The 18,873-nt window shown below is 40.3% G+C and overlaps 1 protein-coding gene across 2 annotated transcripts in view; it reads left to right on the plus strand.

Moving 5' to 3' along the window:
• cttnbp2 (cortactin binding protein 2) overlaps positions 1–18,873 on the plus strand; it is a 290,602-nt gene that overhangs the window by 230,811 nt on the left and 40,918 nt on the right. For both annotated transcript variants that reach the window (XR_003935538.1, XM_030135577.1), the window contains exons 8-11: positions 4,735–4,938; positions 8,027–8,144; positions 11,231–11,518; positions 17,625–17,720. Coding sequence is in view for 1 of the 2 variants with exons in the window: in XM_030135577.1 (XP_029991437.1) it covers positions 4,735–4,938; positions 8,027–8,144; positions 11,231–11,518; positions 17,625–17,720 (706 nt within the window). In the remaining variant the exon portion in view is untranslated. The remainder of the gene's footprint in view (positions 1–4,734; positions 4,939–8,026; positions 8,145–11,230; positions 11,519–17,624; positions 17,721–18,873) is intronic.

Consider the following 18,873-nt stretch of genomic DNA (forward strand, 5'->3'; position numbering starts at 1 on the left):
CAAACCGGACCCCCTCCGGCCCCTGGCTGCGCCTAGAAATTCTGTCCATAAAAATTATGAACAGAACCGATGTTACAGAGACGTGTCAAACAAGACAGTCCCTGCACATCCAGAGACTTAAGGTACTCAGGGCGAATCTCATCCACCCCCGGTGACCTGCCACCGAGGAGCTTGCCAACCACCTCGGTGACTTCAGCTTGGGTGATGGACGAGTCCACCTCTGAGACCTCAGCCTCTGCTTCCTCCATGGAAGACGTGGCAGCGGGATTGAGGAGATCCTCGAAGTATTCCTTCCACCGTCCGACAACATCCCCAGTCGAGGTCAGCAGCTCCCCACTTCCACTGTAAACATTGTCGGTGGGGAGCTGCTTTCCCCTCCTGAGGCACCGGACGGTTTGCCAGAATTTCCTTGAGGCCGACCGATAGACCCCCTCCATGGCCTCCCCAAACTCCACCCAGACCCGAGTTTTTGCCTCCACAACCGCTCGGACTGCAGCACGCTTGGCCTTCCGGTACCCATCAGCTGCCTCCGGAGTCCCACGAGCCAACAAGGCTCGATAAGACTCCTTCTTCAGCTTGACAGCATCCCTTACTTCCGGGGTCCACCACCGGGTTCGGGGATTGCCGCCACGACAGGCACTGGAGACCCTGTGGCCACAGCCCCGAGCAGCCGCTTCGACAATGGAGGTGGAGAACATGGTCCACTCGGACTCAATGTCCCCAGCCTCCCCCGGGATCTGGGAGAAGCTCTCCCGGAGGTGAGAGTTAAAGACCGCGCTGACATCGGGTTCTGCCAGACGTTCCCAACAGACCCTCACAACACGTTTGGGCCTGCCGAGTCGGTCCGGTTTCCTCCTTTGCCAGCGGATCCAACTCACCACCAGGTGGTGATTGGTTGACAGCTCTGCCCCTCTTTTCACCCGGGTGTCCAAAACACGTGGTCGGAGGTCTGATGACACAACAACAAAGTCGATCATCGACCTCCGACCTAGGGTGTCCTGGTGCCAAGTGCACTTATGGACATCCTTGTGTTCGAACATGGTGTTCGTTATGGACAAACTGTGACTAGCACAGAAGTCCAATAACAAAACACCACTTGGGTTCAGATCGGGGAGGCCGTTCTTCCCCATCACCCCCCTCCAGGTCTCACTGTCGTTGCCCATGTGAGCGTTGAAGTCACCCAGGAGAACAATGGAGTCCCCAGTCGGAGCACCATCCAGCACCCCTCCCAAGGACTCCAAGAAGGCCGGGTACTCTGCACTGCTGTTTGGCCCGTAGGCTGAGACAACAGTGAGGCACCTGTCCCTGACCCGAAGGCGCAGGGACGCGACCCTCTCGTTCACCGGGGTGAACTCCAACACATGGTGGGTGAGCTGAGGGGCTATAAGCAAGCCCACGCCAGCCCGCCGCCTCTCACCGCAGGCAACGCCAGAAAAGTGGAGAGTCCAGCCCCTCTCGAGGGGTTGGGTTCCAGAGCCCAAGCTGTGTGTGGAGGTGAGCCCGACTATATCTAGACGGTATCTTTCAACCTCCCTCACAAGCTCCAGCTCCTTCCCCCTCAGCGAAGTGACATTCCATGTCCCCAGAGCTAGATTCTGTGTCCGGGGATCGGGTTGTCGGGCTCCCTGCCGTCGACTGTCACCCAATCCACAATGCACTCGGCCCCTATGGTTCCCTTGGCAGGTAGTGGGTCCACCAAAGGACGGGCCCACGTCGCTCCTTCGGGCTGTGCCCGGCCGGGCACTGTGGGCATAGGCCCGGCCACCAGGCACTCGCTTTTGAGCCCCAACCCCAGGCCTGGCTCCAGGGTGGGGCCCTGGCTGTGCCGTACTGGGCGACGTCACGGTCCTTGTTGTAGTTCTTTCCATAGGGGCTTCTGAACTGCTCTTAGTCTGGCCCGTCACCCAGGACCTGTTTGCCTTGGGAGACCCTACCAGGGGCATAAAGCCCCCGACAACATAGCTCCTGGGATCATTCGGGCACTCAAACTCCCCTACCACAATAAGGTGGCAGTTCAAGGGGGAGCCCTACAATTTTACCTTTACGAAAATTACTTCACGTCAGACATACGAACACCAATTTGGCTCAAATTTGAATCAGTTGTCAATCTCCCAGGCCTGCACCCATTTATCAAAAGAAATTGCCATTTTGCTCAATAGTGCCCCCTACAAATTTACCTTCACGAAAATTGCATCAATTCAGACATGCAAACACCGATTTGGCTCAAATTTGATGGTGGTACATCTCGCAGGCCTACACCCATTCAATGGAAGAAATTAAATTTTAACTGCATAGCGCCCCCTAAAGATTTACTTATACAAAAATGTCCTTAGTTCGGACATACAAACAATGATTTGCCTCAAATTTGAGTCAATTGTCAATCTCCCAGGCCTACACCCATTCATCAGAAGACATTGAAATTGGGTGCTAGAGCGCCACCTGCTGAATGATGGACATACTTGTACTGGATGTGCCCGTGGCGAGGGCCTTTCATTGTCGCTTGCGGCTTTAACTTGGTCTTATTTTTCCTTCTCTTGCGCTTTGAGCTCAAATTTGACCCCCTGAACATTTACGAAAACTCACCAAATTTTGCCCAAAATTCAGAAGTGCGTGAAATTGAATTTACATATAGGTTTCGTAGATGTCGGTAAAAAAAATGTTGCAGCAGCGCCCCCTTGAATAGTGGAAATGCATTACGCCAATGGGAGCGCGTCAAACGTAAAGGTTGTTGTAGAGCCACAAAATTTGGTACACAGATTCATCATGAGGAGACAAACAAAAAATGTTGTCATGGCCATGCCCCTAAACCAAGCATTAGTCGGCCATATTGGATTGAAATTTCCAAGATGCTGAGTCAGCGTTTTTGCTGACGTTGTATTTAACTGTCTCCTCCTTGTGCGTTTGGCCAAATGAGCTCAAAATCAGGGTACAGTATCTAGAGAAGTGGGGCATCAAAAGTTAGCTGGATTTTTTGGATCAGTTTTACCGTTTTTGTGCAAGGAGGTCACAAAATTTGCAAAGTTTTTTCAGAAATTTGCCATTACAAAACTTGCTTCAGTTTGGTCATACAATCACCGATTTGGCTCAGATTTGGAGCAGTTGTCAATCTCCCAGGCCTACAGCCATTTATTGGAAGAAATTTAAATTTTGCTCAATAGCACTCCCTACAAAGTTACTTTTACAAAAATTGCTTCAGCTCGGACATACAAACACCGATTTGGCTCAAATTTGAATTAGTTGTCAATCTCCCAGGCCTACACTTATTTATTGGAAGAAATTTAAATTTTGCGCTATAGCGCCCCCTACAAAGTTAACCTTTACAAAAATTGCTTCAGCTCAGACATATGATCACCGATTTGGCTCAAATTTGAGTCATTTGTCTATATCCCAGGTCTACACCCATTCAGTGGAACAAATTGAATTTTGGCTGCATAGCGCCCCCTACAGATTTACTTATACAAAAATTTCTCTAGTTCAGACATGCAAACACCGAGTTACCTCAAATTTGAGTCAATTTTCAATCTCCCAGGCCTACACCCATTCATCAGACGACATTAAAATATGGTGCTGAACAATGGACATGCTTTTACTGGACGTGCCAGTGGTGAGGGCCTTTCAATGCCGCTTGCGGCTTTAATTGTGCTTGTTTTCTGAATTTGCATTATCTGTTAGTGAACAGTGTGGGACTTAACCTGACCTCTAATCACATCACTGTGTACATTTTTACTGCCGACACACCTAAATGACAACATTACATTAGCTCTGCTTCACGCAAACATTTCAAAGCATATGCTGAAAAAATTCTCACAGCTTTAGTTGGATGTAATTATTTCTTTATATTGGTAGCCACACAATTACATTTTATTTACTATACCTTTATAAAAAAAAAAAAAATAATGGAAAAAACACAGACATCACATTACAACACATTTTAGTGTCATATTTTTTATTTTGTTTCATGTCAGAAAAATCTCCACAAACAATTTTACACATAAACCACTGTAAGGTGAACAGAGACATTCCTCCATTACACCATCTTTTCTCAATAACACGGTCACCACAGATGATCGGTTCATGTTTTTCTTTTATCTCATACTTATCCCCACAAATATCAACAATACAATAAGTCATTTCCACATAACTTTCATAATGGATTTTATAATGTCCAATTTCTTCTTTATACAGTTTCTTAAATTGAATTAAATTTCAGCAATATCTTCAGTCTTTATCACATTAGTAATTTTCTTCCTTATGCTCATTATTTTATAAAACTATTAATGACATTTGTAGATTTTCAGGTAGAACTTTTTACTTTTAAAAAATTTTAATCAACGAAATGAACAGGTTGTTATGTTCCTTTTACATCCACTTTATGTATTATTTATTATCTATTGTTGTCTTCTAGTTTAACCTTTGTGCAGTCGCAAAAACAGAGTTGATGAGTTCTGTTTTTGTGTGATTTTATCTGTTAAGTTGAATGTGTTGCATCAAGAATTACATGATGTTATGGTGTTGTTTTCTCTCTGTTGCATATTTGTGTCTGGTTATTTGTTTTAATTCAGTTACCACATATATGTGCATTAATTAAGTTTTTTCAACAGATTTGTTCTGTATTGTATGTATTTTTATTTTTTTATTTACAATAACTAATTTAAAAGTGAACAGTACACAATCTGAAGTGAAGCAGATTGGTATGGAGGACCAGCTGATGTCCAATGATCTCCATCTCTGCAGGATGGCTGCACAGCTCTCCATGCCGCTGTGCGTTCCGCTAACGTGAACACGCTGCGGCTCCTCCTCTACCACCCACCTCAGGTGGAGTCTGCCATGACCTTCGACCCTCCTGGGAACAAACTGGTTCTGTCTGCTGCTCTGCTGAACCAGGCCAATAGCGACGGCTGGACGGCAGCACACATGGCTGCTGCCCGAGGCCTCAAGGTGAGAATGAGTACAAAGAGTGTTCAAGCCTTTTGTGATTATGCCGCATTTATGGCAGGGGTCCCCACACTTTTTCAGCTTGACCAAGTCAAAATGATCTGCCTACTATAAATATACACTTATTTTTAAATGTATTGAGTGTTCTTTATATGTTCAGTATATATGGGTGTACCTTGCAGAACTACATGAACCCATATTGCACAATACATTTTCTGTCATTACCTTATCAGAGTTTCGCAGCAGCTGGCACAGTTGAATGTGCATGCGTGGGGACCTGTGTATCAGAAAAGATCAGAAGTCAGACTGGCCACCCTGTATGTCAATCAAGTGGCAAATGTCATAGTGAGGATGGATGATAGGCTGACGTCTATTTTTATCTCACCGGCTGATTGGCCCTGAGCTATTGTGAAGGTGCTGTGTCCAGTGGTGTCTTTGTCCTCAACAAAACCACTGGTTGGATTCATTTCAAATTTTATATATAACTTCCTTGGGATAATGTCTGCAAAATTTGTTCACAGATTTGAGAGATTTTAATTTCAAATTATTTTTTTTTTTACGAATTTTTGAAATGTTAAACATTTGCCTTTACTTATAATGGGTCATATTCTGATGGCTTATAACATGGAAATGGTTAGAGATTGGAAGTCATATGTGGACTTCCATTTAATTTGTTGAGTTATCCTTAAGTGAAAGTACCACCCACTTCTATTGGGATTGATTCTATTGAGAATGATCTCCTGCATCAAGACCACAGGACTCTAACATAACTGCAGAACCTGACAACCTCGCAAATTCAAATTGTTATTGATTCGTGATAGAACATGCTTGAGCTATAGGGCCGTTGGTCCTATATTTTTTTTTTATACCATGCATTCTACCCATATTACTTTTGTGATCGACTGGTAGATTACAATCTACATATTGGGCACCCCTAATTTATAGGGTTGATTAGATGTGCTCCGTGCTGCAATATTTTTTTATTTATTGCAAGTTACAGCATGCTCACAGGACTGAAAAGTGTTATCACTTATTACAGATTGTCCACATACTTTGCAGAACTACTAGTGGATGTTTCCATTTTGCTGTAAAAAAAAAAAAAAAGGAAATGAGATACAGCAGTAATTAAAAGCAACAACAGTCTTTTCATACTCTATCTGGGACTTTACACAACAACACATAACAGATCAAAAGACTTAAAACACTGAACATCACAAAGATATGTGTTCATATCAAATTCAGATACATAAACATTTTGTTGAGGTCAAAGCTATGGAGGGATGAACCTAATTCTTTGTCTTTTGTTATTTATTGTCTGAAAAAGGTTATAGTTCCCTGAATAATCAATTGGGCTAATCTCTCTCTTTCTGTTGTGATGCAGGTGAATGTTAGATTTAGAGTTCCCTTTGTTCTCAGTATCCCAGTGCCATCTTTAAAGATATTTCAATTCCCTAAAATACACTTTAAGCATTGAAGACCAAGGATGCACAGGTGTCTCTTTTGCAGAAGTCTTTTCGTTGATCTGAAATCATGACATTTAAAAGAGGCATAACATGGCAGGAGAAGCATCCCAACAAAGTACTGACATTTTATACCACAATGTCAAACAAGAAAAGCACTCAGAGAGCACAGACCTCCCCCAAGACAGATCTGACCCCCCCCCCCCCCCCCCGATCACCACCAAAATGTAATCATTTGTTCCTTGTGCCAGTATCAACATGTCCTGAAAATTTCATGAAAATTCATCCATAACTTTTTGAGTTATCTTGCTAACAAACAAACAAACATGCAAACACAAACCAAAGTGATCACAATACCTCCTGACAGAGGTAATGAATGATTCTGAAAGAAACTCATCTGAGTAGAAAGTGATACAGTAACTGTGACCAAGGGTGTTTTCACACCTGAATTTCATTCCGATTCAGGGAGTAATGCATTGCGATGTGTTAGTATTGAGCATCACCTTATTTCTGTTTGTGTTCACACTGCTCCATGCCCTTCATGCGCTCACTGAAAATCTTGAATTCTTTGGAGTTTTTGGGCATGTTATTGAGCATTTTCAATATATGCATGTCTTCCCAAATGCCACTGAAGCATTTTATTTCTTCCTCCGTCCACATTGCTCCTCAACTTATTTTCTCCACTTGCTTATCCGGCAGCTAATGATAAGTATGAAGCTCATTAAGCTCATTAGCCTACTGTCTGTTTATGTCTGGCAGCGGCACTTTTTTGACAGAGCCACACTACTTTATAGTAATGTTTGCAACATTGCAGCGTGTCATACCCAGAGTGGTAGACAAAACTGAAGTTGCTATTTTTTATCACTGTGGTCATGTTCACACTGTAAACAAACCCTCTGCAAAACGATTGCAATTGAGTGGAGACCACCTCTTCCAAGTGATTTCAGCTCACTTGTGTGGTCCGAAATGGAGCATAATTACTGCTTTAGCATATTCCCAATTGAACCGAGCCAAAGATTTGTTTCAGAACAATGGCTCCAAACAATCCAGGTGTGAAAACACCCTAAATAATAGATGGATCATGCATCTGTCCCACATGTCATATTTAACAAACATTCACTTACAATGACGACTAAAGCTCTTTTTGCTGAGGACTAGTATAATCTGTGAACCGCCAGTGACTTGGAAATTAACTCTCACTTGTCCTGTTTGCAGTCGCTGTTGCTGAGGTCATCTGTGACTTTAATCCTTTGTGACTTGACCATGTGTGTAATTTATAAAGTGAAAATGTCCTGAATGGTTGAACAAAGTTTTATTGTGACCATTAGAACCTGAATGTTAAACACACAAACATGTTGTCTGTAAATCCTTCTGAATGAATTCCTTTTGCATCTTTTTACTTCAGTATAGGGAGAAAAACACCATATTACAAATATTTTTTCTCTTCAACTCTCAGAAGTAGTTTATTATGGAATATAAACGAAAGTGATCTCGAAACAACTGTGTAGGTTGAATAGTATTATGTGTAATATAATGCAAATATGCATGTAATATCTTGCCATGTTACAAATTTGTTCACAAAATCACAGTCTTTTTGGCTTGATGTTGTGTGATTGTGTGTCTGTGTGCAGGACTGTCTGGAGGTGTTGTGCAGCCACAGTGAACAGGACATTGAGAGGAGGGACTACTGCAATCGCACCATTCACGATGTTGCAACCGACGACTGCAAAGATCTACTTGAAAACCTCGGTGAGTGACGTCCTCTGAGTGGGCCAGTTTAGTTTAGGTCTCTGTACAGCACATTGCAATAAAAAAGGGAGGAAAAAAGAACAAATTGTGTAACCGTTGACTAAGAGGTTATAAACGCAAGCATAAAGTTGAAATCCATTTGTCTTATATGTCTTAAACACATAAACTTATGTCAGGTTAAAGTGCTTCAGTAACCAGATTAAATCAGTACACATCTATACATCAAACAATTCAGCTTGGTGTTTGGAGGCTGCAAACTACCAGCACATCAAACATACAATCCCCACTCATCTGTGGCTGAGGAGGTAGAGCGTCCAATAACTGAAGGGTTGGCGGTTCAAATCCTGCTCTGTCTTAGTCATGTGCCGTTGTGTCCTTGGGCAAGACAGTTCACCCACCTTTCCTCCAGTGCTGCTACACACACTGGTGGATGAATGTGTGTAAATGTATTGTAGTAGTTGCAGGGGCTGTTGGTGCAAATTGGCAGCCATGCCTCCGTCAGCCTACCCCCGGGCAGCTGTGGCAATAACCGTACTTTACCACCACCAGAGTGGGAATGTGAGAGCGAATGAATAATGAATCAATTGGACGCACTTTGAGTTTGTGTTAATAGAAAACTACTATATTAATCTAATCCAGTGTTTCATGGTATTCCAATATTGTATTTATTCTACTGTGTAATTATTGTATTTCCAAACCAAAGAAGCTGATTGACATTTATTGATTGACATTTGGTGTAAATGATAATAATGAATAAAGTAGCCTGTCTCTTACCATTAACCAAGGTTTTCATGCATCTTAAAAACAATGGTCATAAAATCACAACCAGTTGTACTTTTAATAAATTTTTTCTTCTGAGGTTATTATCAATCAATCAATCAAATTTTATTTATATAGCACCCAATCATAGCAAAAGTGATCTCATGACACTTTACATTTAGAGCTGGTCGAAACCAGACTCTTCAGCCAATTTACAGAAACCCAACAGAATCCTCCAGGAGCAAACACTTGGTGACAGTGGCAAGGAAAAATATGTACAATACTTACATACTTATACAATAATAAATACAGCAAAGAAATAGGATAAATAAATAAAATAAAGTGCAATGTCACTACTACTTATTGAGCTCAATGACAGTGCAGTCTAAGCATATAGCAGCAGAACTAAAAGCAGCTTGAGCCACCCTAACAATAAGCTTATCAAAAGGAAAGTTTTCTTCCTACTCTTAAACATAGAGATGATGTTTGCCTCCCGGACTGAGGCAGGGAGGAGATGGACTGTATGGAACTAAAAGCTCTTTCAGATAAGTAGGTGCCTGGCCATGAAGGGCTTTGTAAGTGAGGAGGAATATTTTAAAGTCTATCTGACCTTTTACAGGGAGCCAGTGCAGAGAAGCCAACACAGGAGAAATAGGGTCTCTGGTTCTAGTCAGTACACGGGCAGCAGCATTCTGGATTAACTAAAGGGTCTTTAAAGACTTTCTGGGAGACCGTGAAAAAAGTGAGTTACAATTATTTAGCCTGAATATAATAAAAACATGGATTAATTTTTCTGCATTATTCTGTGTTAAAAGATGCCTGATTTTAGCAAAATTATGCAGATGAAAAAAGGCAGTTCTACAAATCAGTTTAATGTGTGAGTTAAATGATAAATCCTGATTTAAAAAACAGGCCTAGATTCCTCACAGTGGTTTTGGGCTCCGGGGTAATGCCCTCCGTAGTGTCCACTTTGCTAGACACTGCATCCCTAACATTTTTTTGCGCCAAGCACAATGACTTTGGTTTTGTCTGAGTTTAACAGCAGGAAGTTGTTGCTCATCCAATCTTTAATATCTTTAATGCACTCTGGTAGTTTGGTTAGCTGATTAGCTTAATCAGGTTTAATAGATAAATATAATTGGATATCATCACCGTAACAATGAAAGTTGAAGTGTTTAGTTACCTAAAGGAAGCATGTATAAGATAAACGGTATTGGTCGAAGAACCGAGCCTTGAGAAACTCCATGACTAACTGTGGTGCACTGAAGACATTGATTATTAACATTAACAAACTGAAAACGATCTGATAGATAGGATTTAAATCACGTTAATGCAGCACTTGCTGCAGTTAAAGTTACATAAACAGCTTGGTCAAAAAAAAGTAACTGTCTGTGATGCAGTGATACAGTAAGTAGCCTCACATTTCTTTAATGTCAGAAATACTGGACAGTGTCAGGATTGATCAGTATCATCAGGCTTGTGACAAAATGGCTCAGGGGAAGGAGACATCATTTTCACACTTGGATTAGCCATCATATTGTCCAGACTCTAATTTGGGTTGTGATGATGACTTGATGCAGCAGTCCAATTCTAACTTCATAGATGTTTGGTGCCAATTTTGAACAAGATGGTTATACTGTGTTTCAATATTAGTAGGAAATTTGAAGAAGATGGTATCATTATGAAAAACATGTTGTGTTTGTAGACAGCCTAGACATGATTCATAAAAAGGTGAATAAAAAGAACACTGTCCTGTGCTTCAAAAATTTGCACAAACAAGGTAGACATGTGATCTGCATGCAATTCCTAATAATGCTAAAATTCTAAAATATCTTACAAGATGTTTGAAAATGTAAATGGTGCACCTGATCTTGAAATTGGCGATGATTTAAAAAAAAAAAAAAAAAATCTGAAAGTTGGTTGTTTTTTCTATGACAAATCTTGTATATTATAATCCCATTAAATATTTTTTCTTCATCTTTTGAAAATTTAGCACTGTATTCTTAGATAATATTGTTTAATCCTCTTGGAAATATCCAGCTCTAATCTTGAGAGATTTTTTTTTTCCTTGTTTTTTTCTTTTGTTTCTTGAGGGGTTTTTTCTTGAAATCTTCAACACATTTCCCCTGCTTGAAGTTCGTTTTTTCTTTTCTTTTCTTTATGTTTGTAGGACTAAAATAAGATTCATTCTGATTTTTAGTCTAAAATCCTTCTCTGATGTCTGAACAATCACTGTTGGATTCAGGGTTTTAACTGTTCTTATTGAATAAATCCTTGATCAACAATCCCCTGGTTCTCATGTCTCGCCGCTTGGTCTCCATCCTCAGACTCGTACCGGGTCCTGGTCCGTGTCCACACTTCAGGTGGAGGGGGGTCGTTGTCCATGTGTCCTCTGGAAGCTCTGGAGGAGGATGTTAAAGGATGTGGTGGCCATTTACCACTGGGTCGAGTGTCTATCGACCGCTCGATGAGCTGGACTGAGCTTGGCGTCGCCCTTGGCCACGCCCTCACCTCCTTCCTCCTTGTGGTCTGTGGGGAGTCTGAGACCGGTAGAGAGGAGCTGCAGAGACCCCCACTGGGCCTGAGCCCTGCCAGCATTGCCTCCATCCTCATCGGTACTTGCTCCATCCTGTCCTTCATATGTCCACCTCTTTCTCTTCTGATTTTTATTCTACCTCTCCTTCTGTTGTGTTGTCTTTTAAAGCTGCTTCCCTTATGTTGAGTTGGATCAAGATGCAGGGTTATGTATTTGTGCTTAAATTGTTTAATAATTAATCTATTCGGGCATAGTGTGGGTCGCCATTCCCTCTGTGTTTCTGTTTTTAGTTGATGGAATGTTATGTGGTTTTCTCTTCATATAGAGTCTGATTCAGTTTCAGGTTTCAATGCAGATAGAAAACATAATTGAAGTCCTCTGTCTCTAATACCAGGAGCTACATCTTTTTTTTCCACTGAGTATGTTTACATGAAAAAATACTCCAGTTTCTGCTCTTTGTTCTGAAAAAGACAATCAGCAAAATCACATTTTTAACCAAGAGTTGAAACGTGTTGTCTCAAGAGGGCAACAGAGAATCAATGTACAATGAAATCCACAGACATTTTTCAGCTGAGGATGCTAAATATCACAAACTGCCTAGTCACCAGGTTGATTATTTTACCACTCGAAAATGAGAAATTAAACTTTTCTAAATGCCACATGAAATGAAGCAGAGGCTCATGTTAAAGAGCTGCATCTTTTTGTTTTCAGCTTGTTTTGTCATATAATTATTACCTCCGCCAAGGAGATTATGTTTTGCCAGGGTTTGTTTGTTTGTTTGTTTGTTTGTTTGTCTGTCTGTTAGTGTGCAACATAACTCAAAAAGTTATGGACAGATTTGGATGAAATTTTCAGGGTTTGTTGGAAATGGGATAAGGAAGAAATGATTAAATTTTGGTGGTGATCGGGGGTGGGGGGAGCCCACAGGGGGGGCCACTGATCAGCCTTGGCAGAGGTCTGCGCTCTCCGAGTGCTTCTAGTTTCATTTTAGTGGCTCATAGTTAAAGCTGCAAAAATCAGTGGGGAAAAAACATTAGAAAGACTAAATATAATGATAGATGAACCTGACGTTATCTGTGCTGCTGTGGAACCGAGAAAACACTTCTGTGCCACAATATCAAGTCATGTCTTTTATTTCAAGCTGTTCACCAACTGTGAACGAATGGGATGATTGAATGACAATTTCCGGGGTGTATGCAGAAGCTGCCAGGCATGTTACGGGGGTGTGTGTGTGTATGTTTGGTGAAACTTCACCAAGTTGTCACAAGTTGACATTGTGTACAAGAGGGAATTGTTTAATTGACTGATCCCTAATAAATTCTAAAGAAACTCTTCACAGGAAGAGTATGATCAGTATTAGAATATGGAATCACCTCATGAGGCACTACAGCTAAATCCAACCTTGAAAAAATAAACAAGGTACAGAACCAAGCTGCCTGCCTTATCACTGGAGGTCAGCACCCATACAGGAACAGGAAACCATCACCAGACTAGAACCTATGAGAGATCACAGACACCCCTTTTCCACCAAACTGGTTCCAGGGCTGGTTCAGAGCCAGTTCCTGACTTAGCACCAGTTCTTTGTGTTTCCACCACCTAAGTACCAGCCAAACCAGTTCCAAAGTGGTTCCAAACAGGTTCCAGGCAAGCACCAACTTCGAGCTGGGCTAAACCGGGGCCAGAATAAGAACCAATGACGCGACCCCCTGTGCCATCGGTGGGTTGTGGTTACGGACGAAAACAGGATCAGCGAAAGCGATGAACCGCCATTTTTAAAACTACAACCAGCAAGTTTTTAGTTTCGTTTAGTTTTTAGAGAAAGAGTTATAGACGCCAGAAACAAGCAGCAGTGGACTGAGGACGAGACCAGTGCTTTCTGGTGCTGTGGGCTTCATCTGAAGTCCAAGACCAGTTGGAGGAAGCCTCTCGCACAAAGCTGGTGTTCAAAAAAAATATAAAGAGAGATGGCTGCTGCTGGCTACGACCGGACCCTGGACCAGCTTCTAAACAAACTAAAGAAGTTAAAGAAGGACTACAGGGACCAGAAAAGACAGCTTGGAGCATCAGCCGGCCGATAGGTGATAAGTGAATTTACAAATATTAAACAAATGAGGGTGAATGTTAACATTTTAGCTAATTAGCCCTTACTGCGTTTGTTTAACAAGATCTTCACATATTTATTTGATATAGAATAAGGCTTTCATGAGGGGTTTCCACATCTTCATACTTCATATTTTGCTTAGCAGTCCTTTATCTGTCCTGTCCAGTTCAGTAGGTAATAGAGTAGGGAAAGTTTGGCGCATTCTTTGTTTGGACCTTGAAACAGAAAAATCCCGTTCCCATTAGATCATAATGGAAGTAATGTCGTGTTGTGATTCTTTCCAGGATTCCGATTGGATAATATTACTTGATCATTTCACCACACAGCCATCTACAGGCTTGGTATGGTCTTGATGGTGTAGTTTAAACAAAGACTTTTCTGAAAACAGGCACATGTGCACAAGATTTAAAAAAAAAAAAAAAAAAAAAAAAAACAGGGAGGGGGAAATATCCATTTTTCAAAATACGTGGCTACGTGTAAACATAGCCTTAATGTTGTAAGCATGACAAGCTACACTTAAAGCTTTTAAATGCAAATACATGGTCTTTTTTTACATTACCTTTTCTAGAAATTGAATATGTTTTTGATTTAACACTGATAACTTGACAAAAAAACAATATGACAAAGTGAATAAAGAAATTACCAGCAGTAAATGTTTATTTAAGTACTAATACATTTTTAACAATGAGAATATGTCAAATTTAGTTGGAAAGGTTAAAGATGAAATGAGGATAATTAAACATAACAGAATAATTGTTAATTTTCATGGTTTTCTGTTAAACCTGAATGTTTTTGTGTTTTTATTATTAAACTGGAAAGCAATCCACAGAGCAACTGATGAAATGTTAGATCAGCCCCTAGAATTAGGTGCATTCATGTGCTTGCTTATGGTTCTTCTCTGCAGATTGTTGAAGTTCATTTTTCATAAAGTTTTCCACCTCGTTAACGAAGATATTTTCTAAACTTCCTCCTTTGCTGTTTTTCTTGGAGAGGAAACAAAGGTGCAGCAATGGTTCTGTGAAGCTGCAAAACAAAAGAAACTTAAACCTTGTCTTTTTCCTCAGTACCATTGAATGTTCACAGTTGTTCATCACCAAGTGTCCGACTGACTCTTGGTCCCCCTTTCATTGTTTCCAAATGTTATTATCCACAGAACTATGCATGGAAAGGTTAATGCTCTGCTGTTGATAGTGACGTTTCACACGGACACAGGGATTAGTTGATCAGAGGGGATGAAAACTGTAAGTTCAGTCTGTGAATGTTCATATCTCACAAGGAAAGACAAAAATTAAGAAATGTGAAGGGAGAGTTCTGAAAGTAAATGCATTGACTCAAAACCACCAGGCCTGTAAGGGTACACCAAATTTTCGGTTTGGTACGTTTTCAGTGTTGAAAGCCACGGTTTGTTCTTTTTGGGTCGGTATGGGAAGAAAGAAAACCCCTCAAAATGTCTTTAATGCATTTATTATGAATTTTTGAACATTTTTCCCCCAATTTTTGGAGACAGTAGAACATAGAAAAATAGGAATAATATAATGCTGCTGGTATAAATCAAATAGAAAATAAAATATTACTAAATGTATTTTAAACATTAGTATTGCACTTTTCCCTGACAGGTACTTTTGAACAAACAACAAAATCTAATCACAGTTCTGTTAGTTCACATTCTGCATAAAAATAACAACAACAAAATTTCACATAAAGTACAACATTAACAAGATGGCAAACTGGTATTCTGTTTAAACAAACTGAAGAGCAACACTGACAACAAAATTAACCAAATTATTTATTTTAGGGGAGCTAACAAACTGTTTAGGCCACTGTGTATTTGTGTGTGTGTGTGTGTTTGTATGTGCAGGTTGTGATTTGTCAAAAACAATGTTTTTTTGTGTGTGTGGGGGGGGTCACCTGCATATGTGGGGGTGTGGTCCATAACTTACACTGGCGTGAAACGAAAGTGAAACTTTACATACTTTCAACGTCCAACTCCCGGGTTCTGTTCCTCTATTATACAGCGTGCATGAGAGAGAGAGAGAAACAGAGAGACAAAGTGCAAGTGTTTGAGAACTACCGGACATAGGCGGTTGTCTTTCACCTAGAACACAAAGTGATCCCAAACAGGACTGTAATGATGGTAGAGGGTCTTCTGTCTCTTCCTTCCAGGCTCACATCATATTTGTTTGTTTTTTTACCTTATATCAGCTGCTATTTCATATTTCAGGTCAATGTGCACTCCTTCAATATATCCGTGTGGAACTTGCACAGATTTAAAGTTCTGCATCGACCGACGTCCTTAGTTACTTTTTCTTTTTCTCAACATGCTGTGCCTTTTTGGTACAGCTGTGTACCGAACTGAACAGGTGTGTACCCAAATGGTTTGGTTCAGTATGTGTACTGTTACAGCCCTAAAAAGCACATACATGAACAGACGAACACGACATTAATGATAGATTAGTAGCTTCAGTCAAAGGAAACTTTTACTCATAGCACAGAGTAAATAATGCATTTGATATTTTGTTTATAGAGAAATACGTTAAGTGATGAGTGTCCTATATTGATTGTGTATAAAACATGTTCAAGTCCATATGTAAACAAGAAAAATACTCTGAGAGCACAGACCTCCACCAAGACAGATCTGTCCCCCCCCCCCCCCCTTCCCCTGATCACCACCAAAATTTAATCATTTTTTCCTCCTTTGTGCCAGTATCAACATTTCCTGAAAATTTCATGAAAATCCATCTATAACTTTTTGAGTTATCTTGCTAACAAACAAACAAACACGCAAACACACAAAGCAAAGTGATCACAATACCTCCTGGCAGAGGTAATAACACCAGTTTAACAGACATAAGAGACACTGATTGCAGTGATTGTCACAGGGTGAAAAAAGGCAGTTGGAAAAAGAAAAATCTTTCAGTAAGTCATGGATACACCAAAGTGTTTTGAAGAGTCATAAAAAGCCTCATTTAAAAAAAGTTTCTCTTCGATACATCCTTGTCCTTCAAAAACACCTTATTTTTCATAAAGTCAACAGCATTATTCAAACCCTTGAAGACCGTGGCCTCTACCTAAAAATATCTGCTGGAGTAAAATGTTTAATAAATGTTGAACCAGTTATCCTATTAAAATAAAGGTAGTTTCCCAGCTTTTCAGGCTTCTTGTGTGTCACTGTTCAGATGCCCTGTTGTAACATGGAGAAACCATCATGCCCTAGAAGATTAATTCATCCAGAAAACCAAAGTTTAGCAAATAGCAACAGGTTAGGTTTTGTTTCAGTGTGTTCTGCCCTGATATGATAGCCATTGTGTTTGCATCTATAAATGCACCATTAGTAAAGTAAATTAAATATGAGAAAATATCTGATTTGTTTTTATTTATAAAAATGTTTGTAATCACTGGGGAAAGGTTTGATAGAGAAGAAAATCCACCGGTAGACAAGAACATTAGGCTTTCTATATAAATATAATGTTTAATAATGATTGATGTCTGACACTAAAAAAAAGAAATCCCAGAGAATAAGATGACTGAATTTGGTGAACTTTAGTTTTATTTAGTACATTTACAGCATAAAAACTTGTTTACCTTGAAATGAATGATGAAATTAATAAATGCTAAAATTTTACATAGCTTCTTTTTCATAGAACTGATCTGAAAGTCAAATAATTCCTTTTGCATTTATTTAGAATTTAGGAAGTATTTACAGTAGCTTTTAAATACGTATTTTTTAGTAAGATATTAAAGTGTTTTTTAATTGTTGCAACCAAAAACGCTAGTTATATTAACTGATCTATGCAAAGATTACTGAAGACAGACTCTATATTTAATTTTAATTTTGCCCACTCTTGTATTTGTTTGCTTCTCTTCTTCTTAAGTTTTTTTGTTGTGACTGAATTTCCTTGTATTATAGTCTTCTCATCTTTTGTGTTTCTATGACTCAGTTATACTGAAAATACACCTTCACTGCCCTATACAAGTGTAAAGAAAGGTTAAAAACAGACAAAGACTCAAACTCTAGATTCTTTGGCTCTCTTTCTTGTTCAGTATTATATTTGTGTCGTCACCTCTTATTTTGTTGATTCTACAGGAGACACTGAATGGATTCCTGGTCAGGACCTCCCCCTCTCCCCCTGGGACCTGGTCCGAAAGCCTCTTAGCCAGAGCATCACCATTCACCTCAAAGGTACCAAAACTTGTAAAATTACCAATTACAAACACAGTGTGGATGAAAGGCCTCTCAGACCACTTTGGTTGGGTGGGTTTGAATAGAGGGTGATGTCGTACCAGACTGAACCCACCGAGCCACTAGAATGCAAAGAACAGATGAGGGACAAATTAAAGACCAGGATGTATGCAAACATATTTCCACATTGGTTTGTGGTTTCATGATGAGGCCAAAATACATGATCCAAATTATTTTTATCCCAATGTTGGCCATCATCATGTTTTTTTTTTTTTTTTTTTTTTTTTATTTGTCTTGTCTGTATTGCTTTCATTTCCAATCAAAAACTGGGAAAGAAAAACATGGGAGAGGGAAGGAGGGAGGACGGAAAGGAAAGAAGGAAGAGACTAAAAAAGATGGAGGGAAGGTAAAAGTGAGTATGGAAAGAAAGGAGAGAGAGGAAGAAAAGACGAAAAATGGAGAGTTGAGGGAAGGATGGGGACAGAAGGAAGGAGGAAGGGAGGGAAGGAGTAAAGGTAATAATCTTGTGTTCTGTAGAGGGTGAGAGGTTCTCTGAGGAAGGATGGATATAAAGACCACCTAAACTCTGTGTTTCTAAACCAGTTAGAGGTTGTTTACATGGGGCCGGGGATTTTTGAAAACTGAGACTTTCTCTGCATTTGTGCCTGTTGTTTACATGTCAATGGCGGGCACGCACACCGAAAACAAAGGTTTCTAAAAACTCTGGTCAAAGTGGAGGTTATGGCAAATCTCCGTTTTCACATTTGGGTGCTAACAGAGGGAAACGGTAAAATTAAATGAAATGCGGGTGGGTAGTGGGCCAGGAAGAGAATAAATGAGAGAAGATTCATGTATGAAAATAATTTGCAGGACATTTAATGATGATGATCATCTGACTTCACCGTGGTTGATACACAGCCAATTTGTTTTATTTTGAAGTGAGCTTCACCTCTGTTTACATCTGGCCACAGACGGTATTGCGCAGCATGTATTAGAGATTTATTGATGGCGTGCGTTTTAGCCAAAAATAAAGTCCTTAAAAGTGAGTTAGTGTGTAGACAATGCATTTAATCATGGGTCGGGTCACGGTACTCAGCTTTGCTGGTAAGGGTGGAAAAATTTTTGGAAAGAGTTTACCCGTGCAGGACTCTGG

This window comes from Sphaeramia orbicularis, chromosome 6 (assembly GCF_902148855.1).
Source record: "Sphaeramia orbicularis chromosome 6, fSphaOr1.1, whole genome shotgun sequence".
Lineage (NCBI taxonomy): Eukaryota > Metazoa > Chordata > Actinopteri > Kurtiformes > Apogonidae > Sphaeramia > Sphaeramia orbicularis.